Genomic DNA, 18,668 nt, shown 5'->3' with positions numbered 1-18,668 from the left:
AACTGCACCCAGAGACATTTCTACTGCCGTGTTCGCTGCCATCTTAGACGGAAACTGCAACCGAATGTTTCCGCTGGAGTTCATCTAGGAAACATAACTTTTAAAATTTCCCTGCTTTGGCGCGAAAATACGATCGAATGTGAAAGCGCGGAATCCCTTGCGGAAACAACTAACGCCACAAGCGCCGAGTAGCTCATTGGAATAGCAATTGAGGGGGAAGAAAATGAATGATTTGAGGTAGAGGAGATTTGGTAACGACGTCAAACGCGCGAAATGTCCTGATAATGTTGGTTCTTGGTTTTTATATCGCGAGGCCTACCAAGGGCACAGAGCACCGAAGAATGCTGCAACTATACCAAAATGGTCAGGCGGTACATTTTTATCAAACGGTTTAAAAGTGTTTAAAGTACCAATAACATGGCTGCTGTATGGTGCCATTTTGTAGACTAATATTGAAAGTGCTGAAAAGACACATACAATTACCACTTTATTGTGCGAAGGTTGTGAATATGCGTGTTATGAATACAAGAGCAAAAACTATATATCTCTCAATTCACGCCTAATAGAATACCTGGTATCGTTGATCAGCGATATGATGAGCGCTTTGAAATGAGTTACAATTTTTGGAAATGTTTCTGGCGTGTTGTGTTCAGTGCCTTACATTAGAGTTGAATGTGAATGACTGATAGGTTTTCCACGCAGTTGTGACAGTGATATATTGAAGATCCTGTGAGCAGTGGCGATTGTGTTGCATGAGTGTGGCCTAGCCGTAACTAAGTAAACGATCTTCGATAAAAAAATAATTTCTTGGGTCAGCCGCCTCTGTGGAAAGTGTGCGTTTATTCAATTCAATTTGGTGTCTATCTGTGCACTCCATTCTGTTTCCCATGACATGAGAGGTTGTTTTTTGTGTGTGGCTTGAGAACACAGAACGAAATTGTTCTTTCCACCGTGTTCTTAAGAAAACAGTTTAGGCACATTCACTTCGCTCGCGAGGATGACAGAGTAGCCAGAAACCAGCATAATTATAACTCCACATTTCAGCAATATGCGGACATAATGGTCGTGAAAACGAAATTGTTAGCATGTTTTTTGGCAGGCTTTTTGTGCGACAGTTCACGTAACCCACTAATAGAATCAGTACAAATAATAGGCGCGTCGAATTGATTTTAAAAATGTTAGTTACAACGAGAAAACAGTGCATGCCTCCGTCGTAAAAATGCTGCTATATGCATAAAAATTACTAATTACACTAAATGTTTGTTAGTGTGCAGTACGGGGCCCTGTTCCGCCAGTGTTAAGAGCGTTACTGTAAAAGGTTGCACCCTGATATTCATCCTGCAGAGACTTGACATGCAGCACGGTGACACTTGTGGGGTCTCAGTTTATGTCGATATGGAAAAAGGACAAGTCACACATATACGTTCGCACCTTAAACGAGAGGCTCGCATCATTTGTGCCCATTATCGACATGCTGTCTAACAACGCTGCTGGATACGGCCTCAGCGCTCTGATAAGGCTACCTGACACCGTTTAGGAAGGGGGCGCTTCGGCTGGAGTTTCCAAGTGTTGACTCCTCGATCCAAACAAAATTGTAAGGAGCGAAAGGGACCACATAGACAAAATACTGCAAATCTGTTTTGGTTTTCCGAATACCACTTCTACTGCGGGGAGCACGAGAGGAAGAAGACGATTATCGCTCCCGCCTTCGGTCACTGTAACTATAGAGAGTTTCAGCAGTCCGTCTGTTCCGTCATGTACGTAGTTACCGTGTTGACCGGGACCCGTCTGGGCACTTGTACATTCAGTAAAATTCACAGTTGGGCTAGTTGGTGTTGATGCATCGTAAGTAGCGCTTAAAACGGGATGACAGAAGAGAAGACACACACGAATTCGGACAGTCTTGTAGAATTTTTGAGTACGAAAAACCCCGGTACGTACCAAATGTTCAGCATCGGTGTTGAGGATATGTATTACTCTATTCCTCACTATGAACTGATGTACTGTGTGAAGAGATGCATTACTGAGGAAAACGATGAAATGAAGTTTGCTAATAAATGCGGTGTTTCTACGAGTGGTGTTCTCGAAATCCTGTATTTTTACTTACAGTCCACCTTTGTAGAGTGGAATGGGGGGTTAAATTTTCAGAAAAGATGGATATGTAGTGGTTTCAGGGTGGCTCCTGTGCTTAGCAATATTTTCCTCAGTGCAATTGACTGATATATACAGCAAAACCTATGCGGATTGGCTTGCAAAGTAGTAAGATACGTGAATGACTTTTTTGTGTTTGTGGAGAAGTCCAATGTATCGCGCAAAGCCGTTGATGTGCTAAAATTGTTTAAAGAGTACAGTCTTGGACTCAATTTCACGTTTGAGGTGCCGGCAAAGGGATGCCTACAATTCCTTGATTTGCGCTTGTATTTGGAACCAGGGCATGTCTGCTGGGTGTATTGCCCAAGATCTGCGAAACCACTTATAAATTTCAGTTTGGGGCACTCTAAATTGGTGAAAAGTGGAAGAGCCCTTTCTGTATTAAGGTCTGCGGTGTTTAAGTCCTGTTTGCATAAAACTGGAAATAGTTTCCAGGCGGAGATTACCAGGCTGGACGCCTCCGGTTTTCCGGAGCACATAATACACATGACTGCCCAGAAGTTAATTAAAGTGGTGGGGGCGGCAGCGCAATCTAGGAAAGATGGTCTTGTGGCAGAAGAAATGAAAACCGCTGTGATTTTGTATATTCAACGTTTATCACATCGTTTGAAGAAAGGTTCCGGGCGCTACGGGGTTAGAGTCTATTTTTCTGCTCCGAATAAACTTGGTAAGTTGTGCAAAATGGTTGAAAGAAAGTTGTCCGGCCAGAAGAATGACAGATGTTGCAATGTTTAGCATGCTTCGCCATTTGTCCCGTGCAACACGGAAATTTTGTACTCATTGCCATTATCATGTGATAAAGTATATATTGGCCAGTCAGGCAGGTGCATCAATGAACGACTGATGGATTACCGGAGGTCGCTCAAGAACAACCCTCACGCACATATCACCCGACATTGCGCGACCCACAAAGAAAAGGGCCAGGCGCAATGCTGTTCATTTTTTTAAAATACCAGCGTGTTTTGGCGACACAATTCCCAATCGACACGTGAGATAATTGAAGCTTTTCATTTAAGACAGCATGATGATAAGTGTGTCAGCCACGCATCGGTGGCACTGCATGAAAAGAAATTTCTGTTCTTATCAAATGTTTTAACTTCGGTATTTTGCGTTTTGTTTGTTGACTATGTCAGTGTAATTTTTTGTTTTTCGAATCGTAAGCCTGTAACATTTGTGTTTATGAAACTGCATTTTCGGGGTTCACCTGGGCATGTGTTCATTCTGAGTACATATTTCTGTTTATGCGTAATAAAATCAGTTGCGAGTTAGCGCCGTCGTGTGTGTTTTCTCTCCTGTCGTGCCGTTCCAAGCGCTACTTACGATACTTGTACATTCGTCGCTATAGGGGGATTATTTCCGCGGGCGGGCCTTCGCCATGTCCGCGCATTCGTCACGGTGGGGTGCGCCTCCTCGCCCTTCCTCTTCGCCCCTCCGCGCGCGCAGGCGCAGTCAGGTCCCGCTCAACACGGTAACAACGTACACGACGGAACAGACGGACTGCTAAAACTCTCTAATGTCCCAAGCAACCGCGTCCTCTAATGAGGTACAGCAGGATTCCACTAGCTGTCACCTATATGTCCAAGGCGAACACGGCCCATTTCCACATACCCAAGCCCCACTCTTTTTAGCCACATCCTGGATGTTGCCTATAATATAAAAGCTACCTTTGTGCCTGGCTTTAAGCAAAAGACACACATAATAACCGCAGCCCCAAATTTCTTCGCTTGGAGTTTACTAAATTTAGGACACAGAGCCCACACGCGTGTGTTCTCTGATATTTTCGGTACGACTGCGGCTACATCACAGGCGGTCGGGATTTGGATCCCATCGACGAGAACTACCATTTGCTTCCTACTTAGTCACAAGACATAATGATGGCAAAAGAGCTGGCTGGGCTGAGGCACCTTATCACTATATCATAAACCGGCGAGACAAAAAAAGGACTTTATTAACTGATTTGTAGTCACCACTTGTGCGTTAAGCATAACGAGGGCCTCGAGAAATGTAGCTAGCATACAGTTTGAAGACATTAGGAGAATCATTTTTGTAATAAAAGCATCGGGAGAAAGCGCGTCGGTCTGCTTCAGAGCCTTCTGAGGTTTGTGGGTTTAATTCTACTCAGACATTTTTGTAAACACTTAATGGTCTTAATGGCTTTTTCTGTGCCTGTTTTTTCTTTGCATGGTTTCTCGCGCCACAGTAGATTTCTTTAGGAATTATAAAACTCTACACAGTGCTGCGCACCCCTGTCACCGTCTGCTCCCTCCAGACTTCACAAAATTACATATAAAAGCAGCAAAGAAGTCAAGAATGTTTCAGTCAAGAATGTTTCATTTCGAAACATTTTTTCTGCATTTTTTTTACCCTTTCGACCATATAGGGTTGTAACACAAGAACTTAGCTTGTAGCGCAAGTAATTAGCGGTTTACATGAACAGAAAAATGTTTTGCTAGTTTTCATAACTTTTGGAAAGTACTGTGCCCAAAAACGTTTTTTCAGATTGTTTTTACCCTTTGGACCCTATAAGGATACATGACAAGAACTTAGCTTGTAGTGCAAGTAATTAGCGGTTTACATGAACAATAAAGTTTGCTAGTTTTCATAACTTTTGAAAAGCGCTGTGCGGACACACAAAAAAATAAATGTGGTAGTGCAAGTATGTTTAGATTGAGGGATATATCATTAAAGTCGAACTTCAATCTTTCAGGTCTCCCCGTACGTGTGACTGGTCTCCAGTGCAACGCTGCCTTTTTCTATCGTTAATTAGTAGAAAAAAAACCAACGAACGGTGATTCGTATAGATGTCCCAAGAGGCACGCTTGAAGAAGTGTTTCCCAGAAGAATAGATGTCTCGGTTTCGTTGTCGATGTTATAGGGCTATTTTGAGTAATGTCCTAACTTTAGGAGACAGGGCCAAATGAAAAAGTCCTAAGAAAAATCATTCACGAGATAAAAGGTGAGCAAATGAATAATTTTATAATCAAAAGTTTGTAGAGCACTTATTCAATTTTTAAATTTTCCTTGATCGCAAACGAGGTGAAAGTGCTGAGATGGTGCTTCAGTCGACCGGTGTGTTGTTTATCGACCGTTCTCATAACTGCGACGACACGTAGTCGTAATGAAAAACTGGCCTGTACGGCACATTATCCGAATTTCTAGGTAATGTCGCATTACTACCGAAAGAACAGATAGGACAACTACATTTTCTGCATACGGAAGCAACACAAAAGTCGTTAAAAAGTTGTTATGTCAGAAACCACGCGCGCATGCCCTTATGAAGGCGTAGTACAAAACGCTTTTGCAACCTTCAGCGCGCGTTCTCGATCCCTGTAGAAACAACTGTTAGCATCCGTGCACTCACAAAATTTCTGATAAGTGTCGGCTGAGATAAATGTATGCGAGCTATGTTAAAAGGCGCTTTGCTGCCCCATTTGTCGTACTTATGTTGGAACATTTGTCGGTTATAGATTAACATCTTCTAATTTATTCAATTATTAAAAGGTCATTTAATGAGCACGAAAATAAAGCTTTATCCTGAAGTGAGACTACGAAGTTATGCAGGTTTGCCGTACTTTCTTATGTCGTCTCGAAAGAAGGCGCACTGCATGTGTGCATGTGACAGTCCGGTTTATGAAAGCGATCAACCTTGCGCATCACTCGCTGATTTATGTGGCACTGTCACTGTTGGCACTGGTTTAGTATAAAACGGCGTAGTTGATGCTCGCAGAGAAAGGACATATTGGCAAAGCACTTGTCGTAGAGATTTCTGAGCATGCTAACATACTTAGAACGGGAATTTGAAAACCCGGTTGTTATCCTGTTAATCTGCCATTGAACTCTCCGCTGCACTTGGTGGTCACTTTCTTCAGCCCGCGAGCAGCGCACTGGAGAGTACTTTTTAAAGATCGTTCCGCTCACCCACCATCAACAAAAGCATCAGGTTCGCCCCCGTCGGTATCTTCATTCCTCAAGGCGGCCCGTATTGCACATACGGCAGTGGCATACCATCCTGAGATGCTGTGTTTTCCTTACCCGGAGCGCAGCGTTGCCTTTTCTAAGCCTCCTCCCGCACTGTTGGTTCCCTTTCCCTGCGCAAGATCCCCGGTCGCACTTTGATTTTATTTGTTTGTATACCGTTCAGCTGAACCCTGCAACACATGTTCATGGCCCTTCCAAAGGTATACCCTCAGAAAGGGTCTTCTGAGTGGTGAATAAATGGCCAAATAAATAACTTGGGTTAGTAAACCGATAAATGAATCAATTTTTATTAATAGATGATTGCGATAACTAACATCTTCGGTGGTTTCAACTCATCTTTGTGACCGTCCGCGAACTGTTGTTGTCGAGTCACCAATGCATATTAAAACAGACGGTGCATGTGTAAGATATGTTCAGAGCCAACTATCCGACATACAAGTGGGGCGTTTGTGGAAGAAGCATCTAAATGCAGTTCCTAATTCACTCCGTGCCCGACGTAATCGGTTTGAGAATTATCTAACCCCTTTCTTACGTTTACGCACCAAAACATTGACAGAGGGAGTGTATTCCCCGGCAAATAACTTACCCGTCCGGAGCACAGGACTCGTGATACTGGCATCGCGAAACCAACACGCGGCATTTATTATTGAGTCTTATGGGTTAAACAGCTGCTCACTCGTCAAAAGTCGTAGTAGATGGCATCTAGTAATATAATTACGGGTCAATAGGCACGTAGAGCTCCAAACACAGTCATCGTTTCGATCGAGCTCACGTGACATTGCAGTCAGAGACTACTGCAACGTAGGAATCTCAAATGTCCCACCTCGAAGACCAAACTTCCGCACAATTGTTATCGGCTTTTCGTATTTCTTTGAGTTTATCACATGCTGACACACATTAAACCTAACACTCGTCAGTAACAATGGCTGTTGCCATTTTTCTGAGTAAGAAGTGGTAAAGTCGGAAGACCTTCATAGAAGCATAATGCAGAATATCAGTTACTCGGTTTCGGTCGCTTTTTGAGTCACCTGCGATTCATCGTAGCGCTGTGCGGGCTGCACATTCGGAAGGTTGGCCGGGGGGGGGGGGGTTGTGAACTCGTAAATGATTTTAATTTGTTTTGATGATGAAGATGATAGCTGGTGAATGGCGCTAACCAAACGAGGGCAAAGAGCGTCAAAACCAGTGGTTTAATTAAGAGGGTTATCAACATTAAAAGCAATCAGAAACCGAACACGTAAAATCACAGTGAAGATGGCTGGTGCAGAGGGCCTGGTTGTTAGTGTGCGGGATAAAATATCAGGGGTAAAATTTAAATCTACAAGGAAATGAAAAGTGCGCTAATGAGAAATCATGGGATACCCAGCTTAAGGTAGGATGGGTATAGTGATATATGTTTCTGTCCATTTGTAGGAAGCGTTTAATTCGTGCTGTGTGGAGCGTGTTGCACTGAATGGGGATTTGAATTACGAATAGGCCCTTTCCACACCTGCTACACAGGGGTCGGCAGGAGTCCTAAGCAGGAACGAGTGAGGTGCATGTGTACGGCCTATCTGTATTCTGGGTAAGGCGACCTCCGTTTGTCGGTTGCATGTGTCTGTGGGGTATCGCCCCAATCATCGCCTGATTACTTGTAGCTTGTCCTGTTTGTTGACTCTAGACTGCTACCACGTTTTTTGAAGGTTTTTTGACACGCTATATGTGCCGAAATTCGGTGTTAGCGTTAGTTATTTTCATCCTTAAAATTAACCCATTTGGCTCAACTACTTGTGAATATTTTCATCTGACCTTTTTTTCCTTGTAGGTTTTCCTTGTAAGAGACTCCCCGGCCTGGCACTTGGCCCTTGTGTTGGACTACAACGCTTGGGTAGTTCACCCGGCTTGCACGGAAAATTACCCCTATGGAAAGGGGCGCCTGCAAAAACGCAGGAATTTTTACCGCAGCCATGGCTCATAGATACAGCACTCGCCTCGTATGCCGGAGCTACTGAATTGAAAGCTTGGTACCGCCGGGCACCCACTGCTTTCTTTAATGGGTACAGGCTCCTTGGTCGAGAGCGGACCTTTGAAAGGGGAATTCACGCCTGGAAAGCTCCCGTTACCCTGGCGAGAGGCCCCTTACCCTTGTCCATCTGGCGGGGCCCCGGCCATCATGCCGCATTGCGCCATTGCCAGGGGTAAAAGAGTCTGGCGGGATGTCCTGCCACCGGCAGTTGCGAGTTGAGCGTCAACCGTGGCTGTGGAAGGCATCATGTGCATTCGTGTGCCTTGATGGCGCCGGGCACCAACCGGTGAAATAGGTAGAAGCGACTCCCTGGCTTGGCGCCCTGCCCTCGTGTGGGACTACAACGCTTCGGAAGTTCACCTGGCTTGCACGGGAAATCGCCAATATGAAAGGGGCGGCTGCAAAAAACGCAGGAACCTTTTTTTGCTTCACATGTTATTGTTCTCCCCCGCTACTAGTCCCGCATTACTCGGGCTTGTGGGGTGGTCCCGTGGATAGCGTTCCGGTTTCGTGGCGTAAAAGTCGAGGGTTCTATTACCGTGACCTGCCCAACCACATTTTTATTCTTGAGACGCGCACTCCCGTAACCAGCTCTCGGGAGCCTTTCATCCTCACCTCTTTCTCTTACACCTCAACATTTTTTAGTCCGACGGAGAGATAACTCTCGGCGTTAATAGCCCTGCTGTTAACAATATCCTTTACAGCCATGACTCACACCTCATCTGGCGACGCAGAGCAATTTATTTTCAACTGCGAAGTTTCTCAGGAAGCCTGTATTGCTTTCCTTTGTAGCCGTTTGGCTACATTCATGTGAAAGTCAAACTTTCCTTCGCAGAAACTTAGTCCACCTTGGGGATTTCCCCTAAATCTGGTCGAAGAGAACATTCCTGTACCTGTATGGCGCCACGTTGTGCTATACTTCGCGTAGAGTGGAAGCCAAATTAAACGCTTGCCCTCGACGTGATCTTAGCGTATTTCCAATGCAAATTTAGGCTTGCTTGACGAGCTCGCCCTCACTGATAACGCACCAAAACCAAACCACACGCCATGAAATCGCACGTTTTTTTTTCTGCTGACATTATTCCAACGTCTCCTAGGTAAGCCATCCATTTCTTTAACTTGTGGCTACATTTCAGGAGCATTTCAGTTTTCCCATAGTTGGGCTGTGATTCCGATGTGCAGATTTGTTCAGTTTCAATGAACTATCGTTTGGTAACTCAATACTACATTGAAAACAACAATACCACTTCACGGTGGGCATTCGAACAAGGAAATTGGGAAAAGCTGCTTGGAATTAGGGCAGCACATGAGGGTTTGCCACAAGAATCATAAAACTGCACACATAAGCAACTTGTCTGTATGCAGTTGCAAGGAAATCTGCAGCTTGAAATATGACGTAAGCAGGACACAAGGAATAAATTTTAGGCAGCTTAGCCAAGACACTTTTACCGAGTTCCAGGGGGAAAAGCAAGTTATGCGTTGCGTCGTTCAATAGCGGCTTCAGAAGGGTCATGTTCGGGAATAGGATTTTACATTTCCTGCATATGAATATCCTATCATTGACAACAGCACTCGAGTGCTCAACACAAAACTACTATGCATCAGTTTACAAAACGCTGAAGAGAGCTCCATTTCTTTGATGATATCAATTCTCGGGGAATATAAGCAAGCGGTCAGCGAAATTCCTCTGCGTAGTAGTCTCAAACTTTTGGAAATGCCAGCGCCGCAGAAAGGCGAGATAAGTGTGAAAAAGCTCGGTGCCGTTGGTACTCCAAGCGCACTTACAAATATAAAAAATAAAAAAAACGCTTGCTCGACTCGGTAGCCATTGTGACGCTAAGACGTTCGTGCTGTGTTACTCCGCATCATGTACGTTTCATTGAGAAAATGAAAGCAATTGAAGTGACCAGTGCTCTGGCAGATGAAAAAGCCACGTTGAAGACAAGGCGCTACCCAATACCACTTCGGCTGCTTTGCGATGTCTCACCGTTTAGGGGTTTGGGTGACGGCGGTGCCTTGGACATTTTGCTTACTTATATTCGCACATGCATTTTCATTCGCTTCGGTCAAAGATGCTTCACTCGTTTCACAAACCTAGCTGAAGGATTTCTCACGGAATGTCGTTTTACTTGCCTGATACTTTCTTCGGATGCACTCAGAAACACTCGTCGCATCACTTCTATGATGAGGATTGGTTTTAATGGTGCAAAGGCCAGAATAGCGAGAGAGCGCCAAAACTATTTTTGTTAGAATATGTGTAAATGCAAACAGCAATGAGCCAGAATAAAGGTGAATAAATTAAAAGCAATGAAAATGTACAGAGTAGAGGAGCAAACAGTGTTTGTGCCTGGTGAGGAATCGGCTGTAAAATAATTTCTAATAAATACTTAACACAAGGAATGAACAGCTAAGAGCACGAGAGGGGAGAATATGTTCTCTGCATAGTTCCGAGAAGTGTTTGTGCAGTGTTGTGTTGAATGCCTTACAATTTATCAGAATGCTCAGTGCATATTGATGTTCTTTACCCCTGCGTAACAGTGATCTTGGTGATCCTGGGAGCTGGTGTAAGTGTGTTGCATGTCAGTATTGCTATGTCAGCTGTTTTTTAAAGCAGCGGCCCCTGCCATTGCCTCCACCAGTCATGTGCGGCAATCAAAGCGTGGAATGGAACCCAGCGGAAGACCAATTGAAGTTTCTGAGCTTACGGAGACCTTATAGTGTGAAAACGAGGTTAACTACGCAGTTTTTGCGGGGCTTTTACGATGGCAATTAACGAGCAATGCTCAAGGAATATTTGTGATATGGCAGACCTGGGAACTTCATTTTGATGAATGAGCTGTTCAATGAGTAAAATATCGTGTGCTTCAGAACATAGGGGAGTACACGCTCACAGTTTGCGTGCTCGCATCTCTTATAAAGTTTATAGAGGCGCGATGCGCCTCGGACCCACCTATGTTTCCTAGGACAACGTCCCGTTCATCAGATCAATCCACCGCACCTATCAAGCTCAAAGTCGCGAGTATGAGAAAGTTTTGCCACACAAAAGCACTAAACTTACCGGAAGCAGCGTCATGTGCAGAAGAGCCATAAACACCACAACATGATTAAAGCATGGGGTGGTTGCTTTTGCAAAGGCCATTGCTTGGTAGGACCGATTGCAACCGTGTCGTTTAGTACTGTAGGAAGACCACAGCTGCCAGTGCACAGACTCTGGAACTCAGGATCTGAAATGCCTTGAACAAAGCAGTGACCTGGTGTATTTATATTCGATGTTGGAGTCTTTTTTGCTCTTCGCATTTTCCTCTGTCTAGGTCGATAAAAACCAGCCTGGAGCCTCATCAAGATAAACTATTGCATTTCAACAAAATCAGACAGGACTCGCGAACTGAAAACAGATATGACTACAGTAGCGCACACAATGGAAATTACCTGGCATTGTCTTTTCCCACGCTGATTTCGTATGCTTCAGAATTCTGAATATGTATGCGTTTCGCTTGCGTTTCGCTTTCGGATCTCGCGGCACTTAAAAGCACAAATGTACTCTTTTGTTTTCTGACAAATACCAGACATTGGTTGACAAAGCATCTTCTTATCGTCCTAAGGGTTTTTAGTGGGCATTATTACTTGTTATTTCAAACACCTGTCATTGAAATGCCCTCAAACAGACTACAGAGATCAGGCTCATTGCCAAATTATATTTAGAGTCCGGAAAGTAGGTTTATGTTTTCGGGATCTTGAAGCACTCATGGTTGCTGAATAAAAATGAATACCCTCTGTCACAATCGTTTTAATGGTCAAAGAACATGCTCATTGCGTTTGCTATGTGTAAGTAAATCCCATGGGCTGGAAAGATGTATCCTCAATTTTCATGCCTAGGCAAAGAGTTCATTAAAATGCAAATTTCTTAATCTATTCTTACACCCTTTAAAGACTTATGCCTCACATTCCTTTGCTGAGTGCAGAAGCGATTGTCGGCTAGATTTGCAGAATTTACTAATCACAATTTCTACCGCGCTGAAATACCAAAACGAGCGGCACTGAGCGCAGACATCACACTGTTTATTGTAGTTCGCTCAGTTTCGGTGTTAGCAGCTGGATATTTTTAAAACGAAGTTTCCTTAAAAATTCACAGTGGTTTTCGGTGGTCGCAACTTATATAATTACTAGGTTAAAGACCTGCTACAATTTAGACCAGCATAGCACGACCATATTTCTGCGTGGTGTTGCTTTCGATATGCATGACGTAAATCCGAGTCCTAGACTTGCTTGAATTTAGCATTAAACCTTTGAGTATTGCAAAGGAAGAATTGACAGGATTACGAAAATTTACGCGATTGAGCTGGGAATGAGATTTGAGCTTTAAATGCCTTCGTAGGTGCTGGAAAACACTACAGGCAGAATAATTATAATTCGCAATGTGTATTAGCAGCCTTCAACAGTACAAAGTCATCTACAAGTTAATTTTTAAGAGAAAGTGTAATATCGTAGCCCATTGTTACTGAGAATTCGATTTAAAAAATTATTTCTTACGTTTTTTGGAATACATAAGTGAAGACAAAACCTGTGGTTCGGCGACCGAGGAAACCCAGTTTATTGCCTTTAATTAGTGACAAGGAATTTAGGTATATAGGATAATATAGAACAAAGGGATGTTGGTCGACCTCTCAAATTTATTTGAAATTTCATTATATTACTTCTTGACTATTATAATGTCCGAATGCACTAACATTGTATCTTAATAAATTTTTGCCTTACTGAAAAAACTGCTAAACAAGGCGGACCCTCGCCATTGGCTGCCAGTGCGCCTCGGCCAACCTTAGCGACATCAATCTATGAAAATATTTATGTGGCAATCTGCAAATTTTGTTCTTCGTTTAGGCTGCTGTTCATTTTTTTTGAAAAAGCATTGCTGCTGCATAAAAAATTAACGCCAATACACTCTGTGAATGTGTTTGGAAAGCAAAGCGGTAAACGGCACCCACAGTGTTTACCAATGCGACGTCACATAATTCACTCACCTCGCTCCACAAATGTTGACACCAGAGAGAAGAGAAATTCACTTTGCATACCCTCTACCCTCTACTCCTTCAAACAGATATTCTTGGTAAGGTTAAATTAACGCATGAATCATGAACGGTGGTTCGTTGAGTTGTATTGGTATAGCACATGAGTGGAAACTTCTTTCACGAAATTAAAGCTCAAACCTGGTGTTAGACGATCTCACTTTTCCGTCTCTGCCGTCGTGAACAGAGGCGACGATATCAGCGGGAGAGACGGAGCAGGAGCCGGATGAGAAGTAGGAGATGCAGAAAGAGGAAATACAGATTCCTGAAAGACCCAGAGTGTGGTCCAGGGGAGTGGTTCCTCCTTCACTGTAGCCCATATTCAGTCCGCGCCACCTGTGCTCTCTCTACCAGCTGAAGCTGGGTAGGCAGAGAGGGACTGGACTGCAGCATCTCCCATGGCTCTTGTTCGGTAGTTGACGGATAGAGAGGAGGGTGCTCAGGGCTGAAGATGCACACCCCGATTATGTGGAAGAGTGTTCCTACTTCTGAGCAAAGTTTACATTCAGCATCGTAGCGATTCGGGTGCATTAAGTGAAGACGCGTCGGGTGTGGGAAGGAGCCGGATTGTATGAGCCGTAGGGTAGGTTGTTGTTTTATGGGAAGGTCAGGGTAAGGCCAAGGTAGGGTCTGTCTCAGAAGGTGATAATGCTGGGTTACGTCCCTGAACGAGACAAGCGGGTGACTGTCATCATGCAGCTTCATAGCAGGAGGGCTCAAAGTACGGCTTAGTGGACGTATTTGTTGCCTTCCATGGAAGCATGAGCGGGCGTCCAGATGAGCTGAACGGAACCATTTGGGGAGTGGTTTTTTTAGCACACGCAGTGCGGGTCGGGACACCAAACTCGACAGGTAATTCTGGTAGGCTTGTTGGGAATTGGTGACTACCTTACGAACCCGTGATTGAGTGAGAGCCAAGGGGATGGCTGCCTCTTCTGCTGCCGTCATGTCTTCGGTCTTGAGTGAGGCACAAGCAAGGAGGTTGGTTCTGATTGTAGCCACGATGATGGCGTACTGCTGCCCTCGATGTTGGGAGGCGTCTTTGTAGCTAACGGCATGATCCCCACCGAGGGTGGTGTTAGCGCTTGATCCCGTGCTTGTCGGCGACCCGCGTAGTCTGAGGGGTTCATATTTCGAAGCAAAGGGAGCAGCTTTGTTTCTTGTCGCCAAAAGTCTAGGAGTTCATCAAGCGGAGTGACATTCTGTGCTGCCCAGCGAACCTCATGAAAGATAAGGCGACGCGCCGCCATTCTGCTCATTCGGAGCTTCTGGATAGAAAAATGGCCCTCTATCAGCTCTTTCACCGTGTTGTAGAGCCCTGTGCTAAGCCGGGTCTCTGTGGACACACTCATTGGAAGACCAATGGCTTGCTCAACCGCCTTTCTAATCATTATATAGGGCATGTCTACGTCCTCCTTGCCGAGAACAAGACAGGGGGTTGACGTAAGTGATTCGCGAGAGGAATAATCGAACTAATCGAACGGTATGGGATTCCTTGAGGCCTCGCTTCTTGGTGGCAACTCGCCTGATCATCTGTATGGTTTATTGATGGTGTGTTTGAGCTGTTGCAAGGATACGCCACTCGTGATGTTTGCCTGAAGAAGGAGGCCCAAGATCTTGATGCTGGGGCTTGGAGTGATGGCCTGGCCATCAAGGAGTATTTGAATGTGTTCCTTGAGGTATCGATTGGCGTGAGGGGGCATGACAAGGAGCTAAAATTTTAACGTGAACACTGGAAGCCACAGGCGCATTGGCGTAGTAGAAATGAGATGACATGGGTTGGTGTGAGCTTCCTTTATTCGCTTTCGCGTGGCATGTAGCAAGAATGCAGGGGTTATATCCCTACATGTGCTTGGTGAGTGCACCACTTCTCTTACCCAAATGCGCGTGGGCTCGTAGCTTAAAGGGACACTGATGTGAATTTGTCAAGCTCCCGTTTTTGCTTGCACTGTGTAGACTGGCTCAAATTAGCACACTTTTCATCGTTTATCCGGTTGACAAATCGGTAATTATTTTACAAAGCGCGAAAGAAGAAAAACTACCATGCGCGGTTTGCGGCGGCCGCACAAACTGAGCTGTGACGTTGGGAGGAGGGGGCGCCGTGATTGTACGATGCCCGAGGTTAGCAATCAAACAAGTTTCGGTTTCGGTCTGTAAAACAACATGTTTGACATTCGATGGCGTCGTTGGATGGGCATTCTCAATATCCCCGTTATCGTAGTACCGCGCTTCTGCCATGTTCTCGGCTGTAAAATGCATAAGATAAGCCTCCCAGGACGGCTTGGAATCGTAGCATTCACTATCTGAGGACTACGCAGTGCATGAACGCCCTCCGCGTCCCCGCAGACGCTCAAATGCATGCGCTTTTCCCCCATATTTGGAGCTTGCCTCGCTCATGCCTGTATCGTAAAAAGCGTGTTCGCACCAGGCCAAGGGTCTGTTGATTCTGGCCTGTGCCCACTGCCCGCAAGCAGTCGGTGCTTATGGCAACAGCACGCCAATAAGAACTCGCTAGCGCGGCAGTGCCAGCCTGCGCGAGTTCTGTGGACTAGTTCGTGGAGCAATGAACGTTGCGGCCCAAAAAAAGGTGAACTCAGTATAGAAAACATCGGCGAAAAACAAAAAACTTAACTCATAAAAAAGCATGTAGCCGCGGCGATTCGAACTTGTGACTGGCAAAACACTTGCGATGACATACCCAGCACCCCAGACGACTAGGCCACAGGCGGCCGCCGGCAGCGATGGAAAAGATAAGGTATATAATGTATAACCAGTTTACACTTTTATTTAGTTTTATTATTCCAAGCAGCTTAGGTGACTATTTGTTGTATTGCGCTCGTGCAGTAAGCGTCCCTCGAGTTTCCACAATAGCTCACGTTTAGCAATTGCATTTCGTAGACGGGAAAGCGTTCGCAGATGCGCAGTCATGCTGCTGACCGCTCTGCTTGTTCGCCCAGCGCACAAAAGTGCTTCCCGCACCCTAGTTTTACGCTGTACGGTAAAAATATCAGTTGATTTTATTTCCTTAGTACCTATATTGACTTCGCTCACTCTTCTCCCCCTTCAAGAGGCCTTATATTTTCCTACTGGCGTACCAGTCAGCGAAGCGTCGCATGTGCGCTTGTGCAGCGCTTGTGTGAAGCGACCTTGACTTGGAGCTAGATACAGTGTACAAACTAACGAAGTAAATAAAGGCGCATTCTTCCATTCCCAAACGTGTTGTGGCTTAGTTTCAACTGATCGAGCGAATTGCGACGACCCGTTGGCGGCCGGCGGACTAAACGGTGGGCCGACTGACTAGGTGGCGGAAGGTCGGCGAGCCGTGCAGTAGCGCAGCCAATTGTCAGCTCCTCTCCTGCTGACGTCACACGAAAACGCCACAGAAAATGGGCGAGCGTAAAGAGAGGAGGACAGCATTTTCGAATTGATTTTTCTACTAAATAAATTCGCGTAAACGCGCACGGAGTGGTCGAAACAGGGCCCAGGGACTCCGGACTACAGTTTGCGCTCGTAATCCCGCATTGTTTACAAATCACTTCAGTGTCCCTTTAAGACAAATACAACAACATGATCGTACGCTTCAAACGTTTTTCGGTGAGGCCGGGAAAATGATGATGGTGAACTTGGCTGCTATCCAGTTTGAAATGGTAAATGGCGTTCTATACCGGCTGTACTGTTTACCCTCGAGAGAGGAAATAGAGCAGCTCGTTGTACCAGTCTAGCTTCGAGACATTGTTTTGACAATGGCTCACGAAGGAATCTTGGCTGGACACCAAGGAGTTAAACGAACTCTGGACCGCGTGCGTGAGGAATTCTACTGGCCTGGCATGCAGGGTGACATAACACGATTTGTGAAATCCTGCGACATTTGTCAGCGGACTATACCTAAATATCTAGTAGGCCGCGTGCCACTAGGGAACATGCCCGTGATCGAGATACCGTTCCAGCGGGTTGCCATCGACATAGTGGGGCCGCTCTCCCCCACTACAGAGAACGGCAACCGGTATGTGCTAACGATGGTGGACTTCGGGACCCGCTACCCCGATGCCGTGGCGTTACCAAGCATTGATACACAGAGGATCGCTGAAGCTCTTCTAGAGTTGTTTGCTCGAGTGGGATTTCCTCGAGAAATCGTCAGCGATCGGGGCAAGTCCTTCACACCTGGACTTATGAAGGAGCTCAGCCGTCTTCTTTCAGTTGCACAGCTGCCCACTACACCGTACCACCCAATGGCTAACCGGCTGGTTGAACGAATTAACGGCACGCTAAAGCAAATGATAAGGCGGATGTGCCAAGAAACTCCTAAACACTGGGACCGCTACTTGGCACCACTGCTGTTTGCATACCACGAGGTGCCCCAATCTAGCTTGGGTTTTGCACCGTTCGATCTCCTGTACGGCAGACATGTCCGAGGACCGATGGCTATACTGAAGGAGCTTTGGACAGGAGAGAACGTAAATCCTGAGGTCAAAACGTCGTATGCATACGTCGTCGAGCTTCGTCAGCGCCCGGAAGATACTTGCCGACTGGCACACGAAGAGCTCCAGAAGGCGAAGTTGGCGCAGAAAAGTATTACAACGGAAGGGCGAATAGACGTCACCTCGCCGTTGGTGACAAAGTTTTGCTTCTGCTCCCATCGGACAATAATAAGTTAATCCTCACATGGAAAGGTCCATTCGATGTTTTGGAAAGGCGCAACGAAGTCGATTATGTGATTGATCTTGGAACCCGGACGAGCCTTTTCCACATCAACATGTTGAAGAGATATGAAAAGCGAAAACCGTCTCAGCCAGATCCACAACACGTTTCCGTCGCCCTTAGATCCGACGAAACTGAAGGAGGCGACGTACCGTGTGTCCCTCTAAGACAAAAAGAGACCTACAGAGAAGTGGACGTTTCGGCGGCTATGACTCCTGAACAACACGCGCAGGCATGTACGCTTCTATCATCTTACCAGAAAATCTTTTCAGACCTCCCTGGGAAGACACACCTGGTTCACTGCAAGCTGCGCCTTACAACATACCAACCTATTCAATTGCTGCAGTACCCGATTCCATTTGCCATGCAAGAACCCGTGGAAAACGAGGTGCAGGAAATGCTGCGAATGGGTATTGTCGAGCCCTCAGAGTCGCCGTACCAGTTTCCCATCTTGCCAGTAGACAAAAAAGATGGAACGATAAGACTGCATTGACTTCAGACAACTCAACCTTGTCGTTGTCGCCGACAACGAGCCCATACCTAGAGTTGATATGATATTTGCAAAGTTGGGAAAGAGTCGGTTCTATTGGAAATTTGACTTCACTAAGGGCTATTGGCAAGTGCTTATGGATGCGGAATCGAAGCCATTCACTGCCTTCGCTTCTGCCTCGGGACTATACCAGTTTCGGTTTATGCCGTTCGGCATCAAGACCGCCCCAGCGGTTTTTACACGCCTTATGCGTAAGGTGGGTGGTGGGCTTCCACATATCTAC

The 18,668-nt window shown here is 45.6% G+C and overlaps 1 protein-coding gene across 1 annotated transcript in view; it reads right to left on the bottom strand.

Moving 5' to 3' along the window:
* Positions 1 to 11,381, bottom strand: part of LOC144138734 (dermonecrotic toxin StSicTox-betaIC1-like) — a 31,196-nt gene extending 19,815 nt beyond the window's left edge. The window contains exon 1 of the mRNA XM_077671154.1: positions 11,193 to 11,381. Coding sequence (XP_077527280.1) covers positions 11,193 to 11,273 — 81 coding nt within the window. The 5' untranslated portion in view covers positions 11,274 to 11,381. The remainder of the gene's footprint in view (positions 1 to 11,192) is intronic.
* Between the last annotated feature and the right edge of the window lie 7,287 nt (positions 11,382 to 18,668).

Source organism: Haemaphysalis longicornis, unplaced genomic scaffold, assembly GCF_048455015.1.
Source record: "Haemaphysalis longicornis isolate Haplotype H1 unplaced genomic scaffold, Haemaphysalis longicornis Haplotype H1 scaffold_5, whole genome shotgun sequence".
NCBI classification, from domain to species: Eukaryota; Metazoa; Arthropoda; class Arachnida; order Ixodida; family Ixodidae; genus Haemaphysalis; species Haemaphysalis longicornis.
Note: the sequence above shows the minus strand (reverse complement) of the source record. Positions and strands in the feature narration are given on the sequence as shown.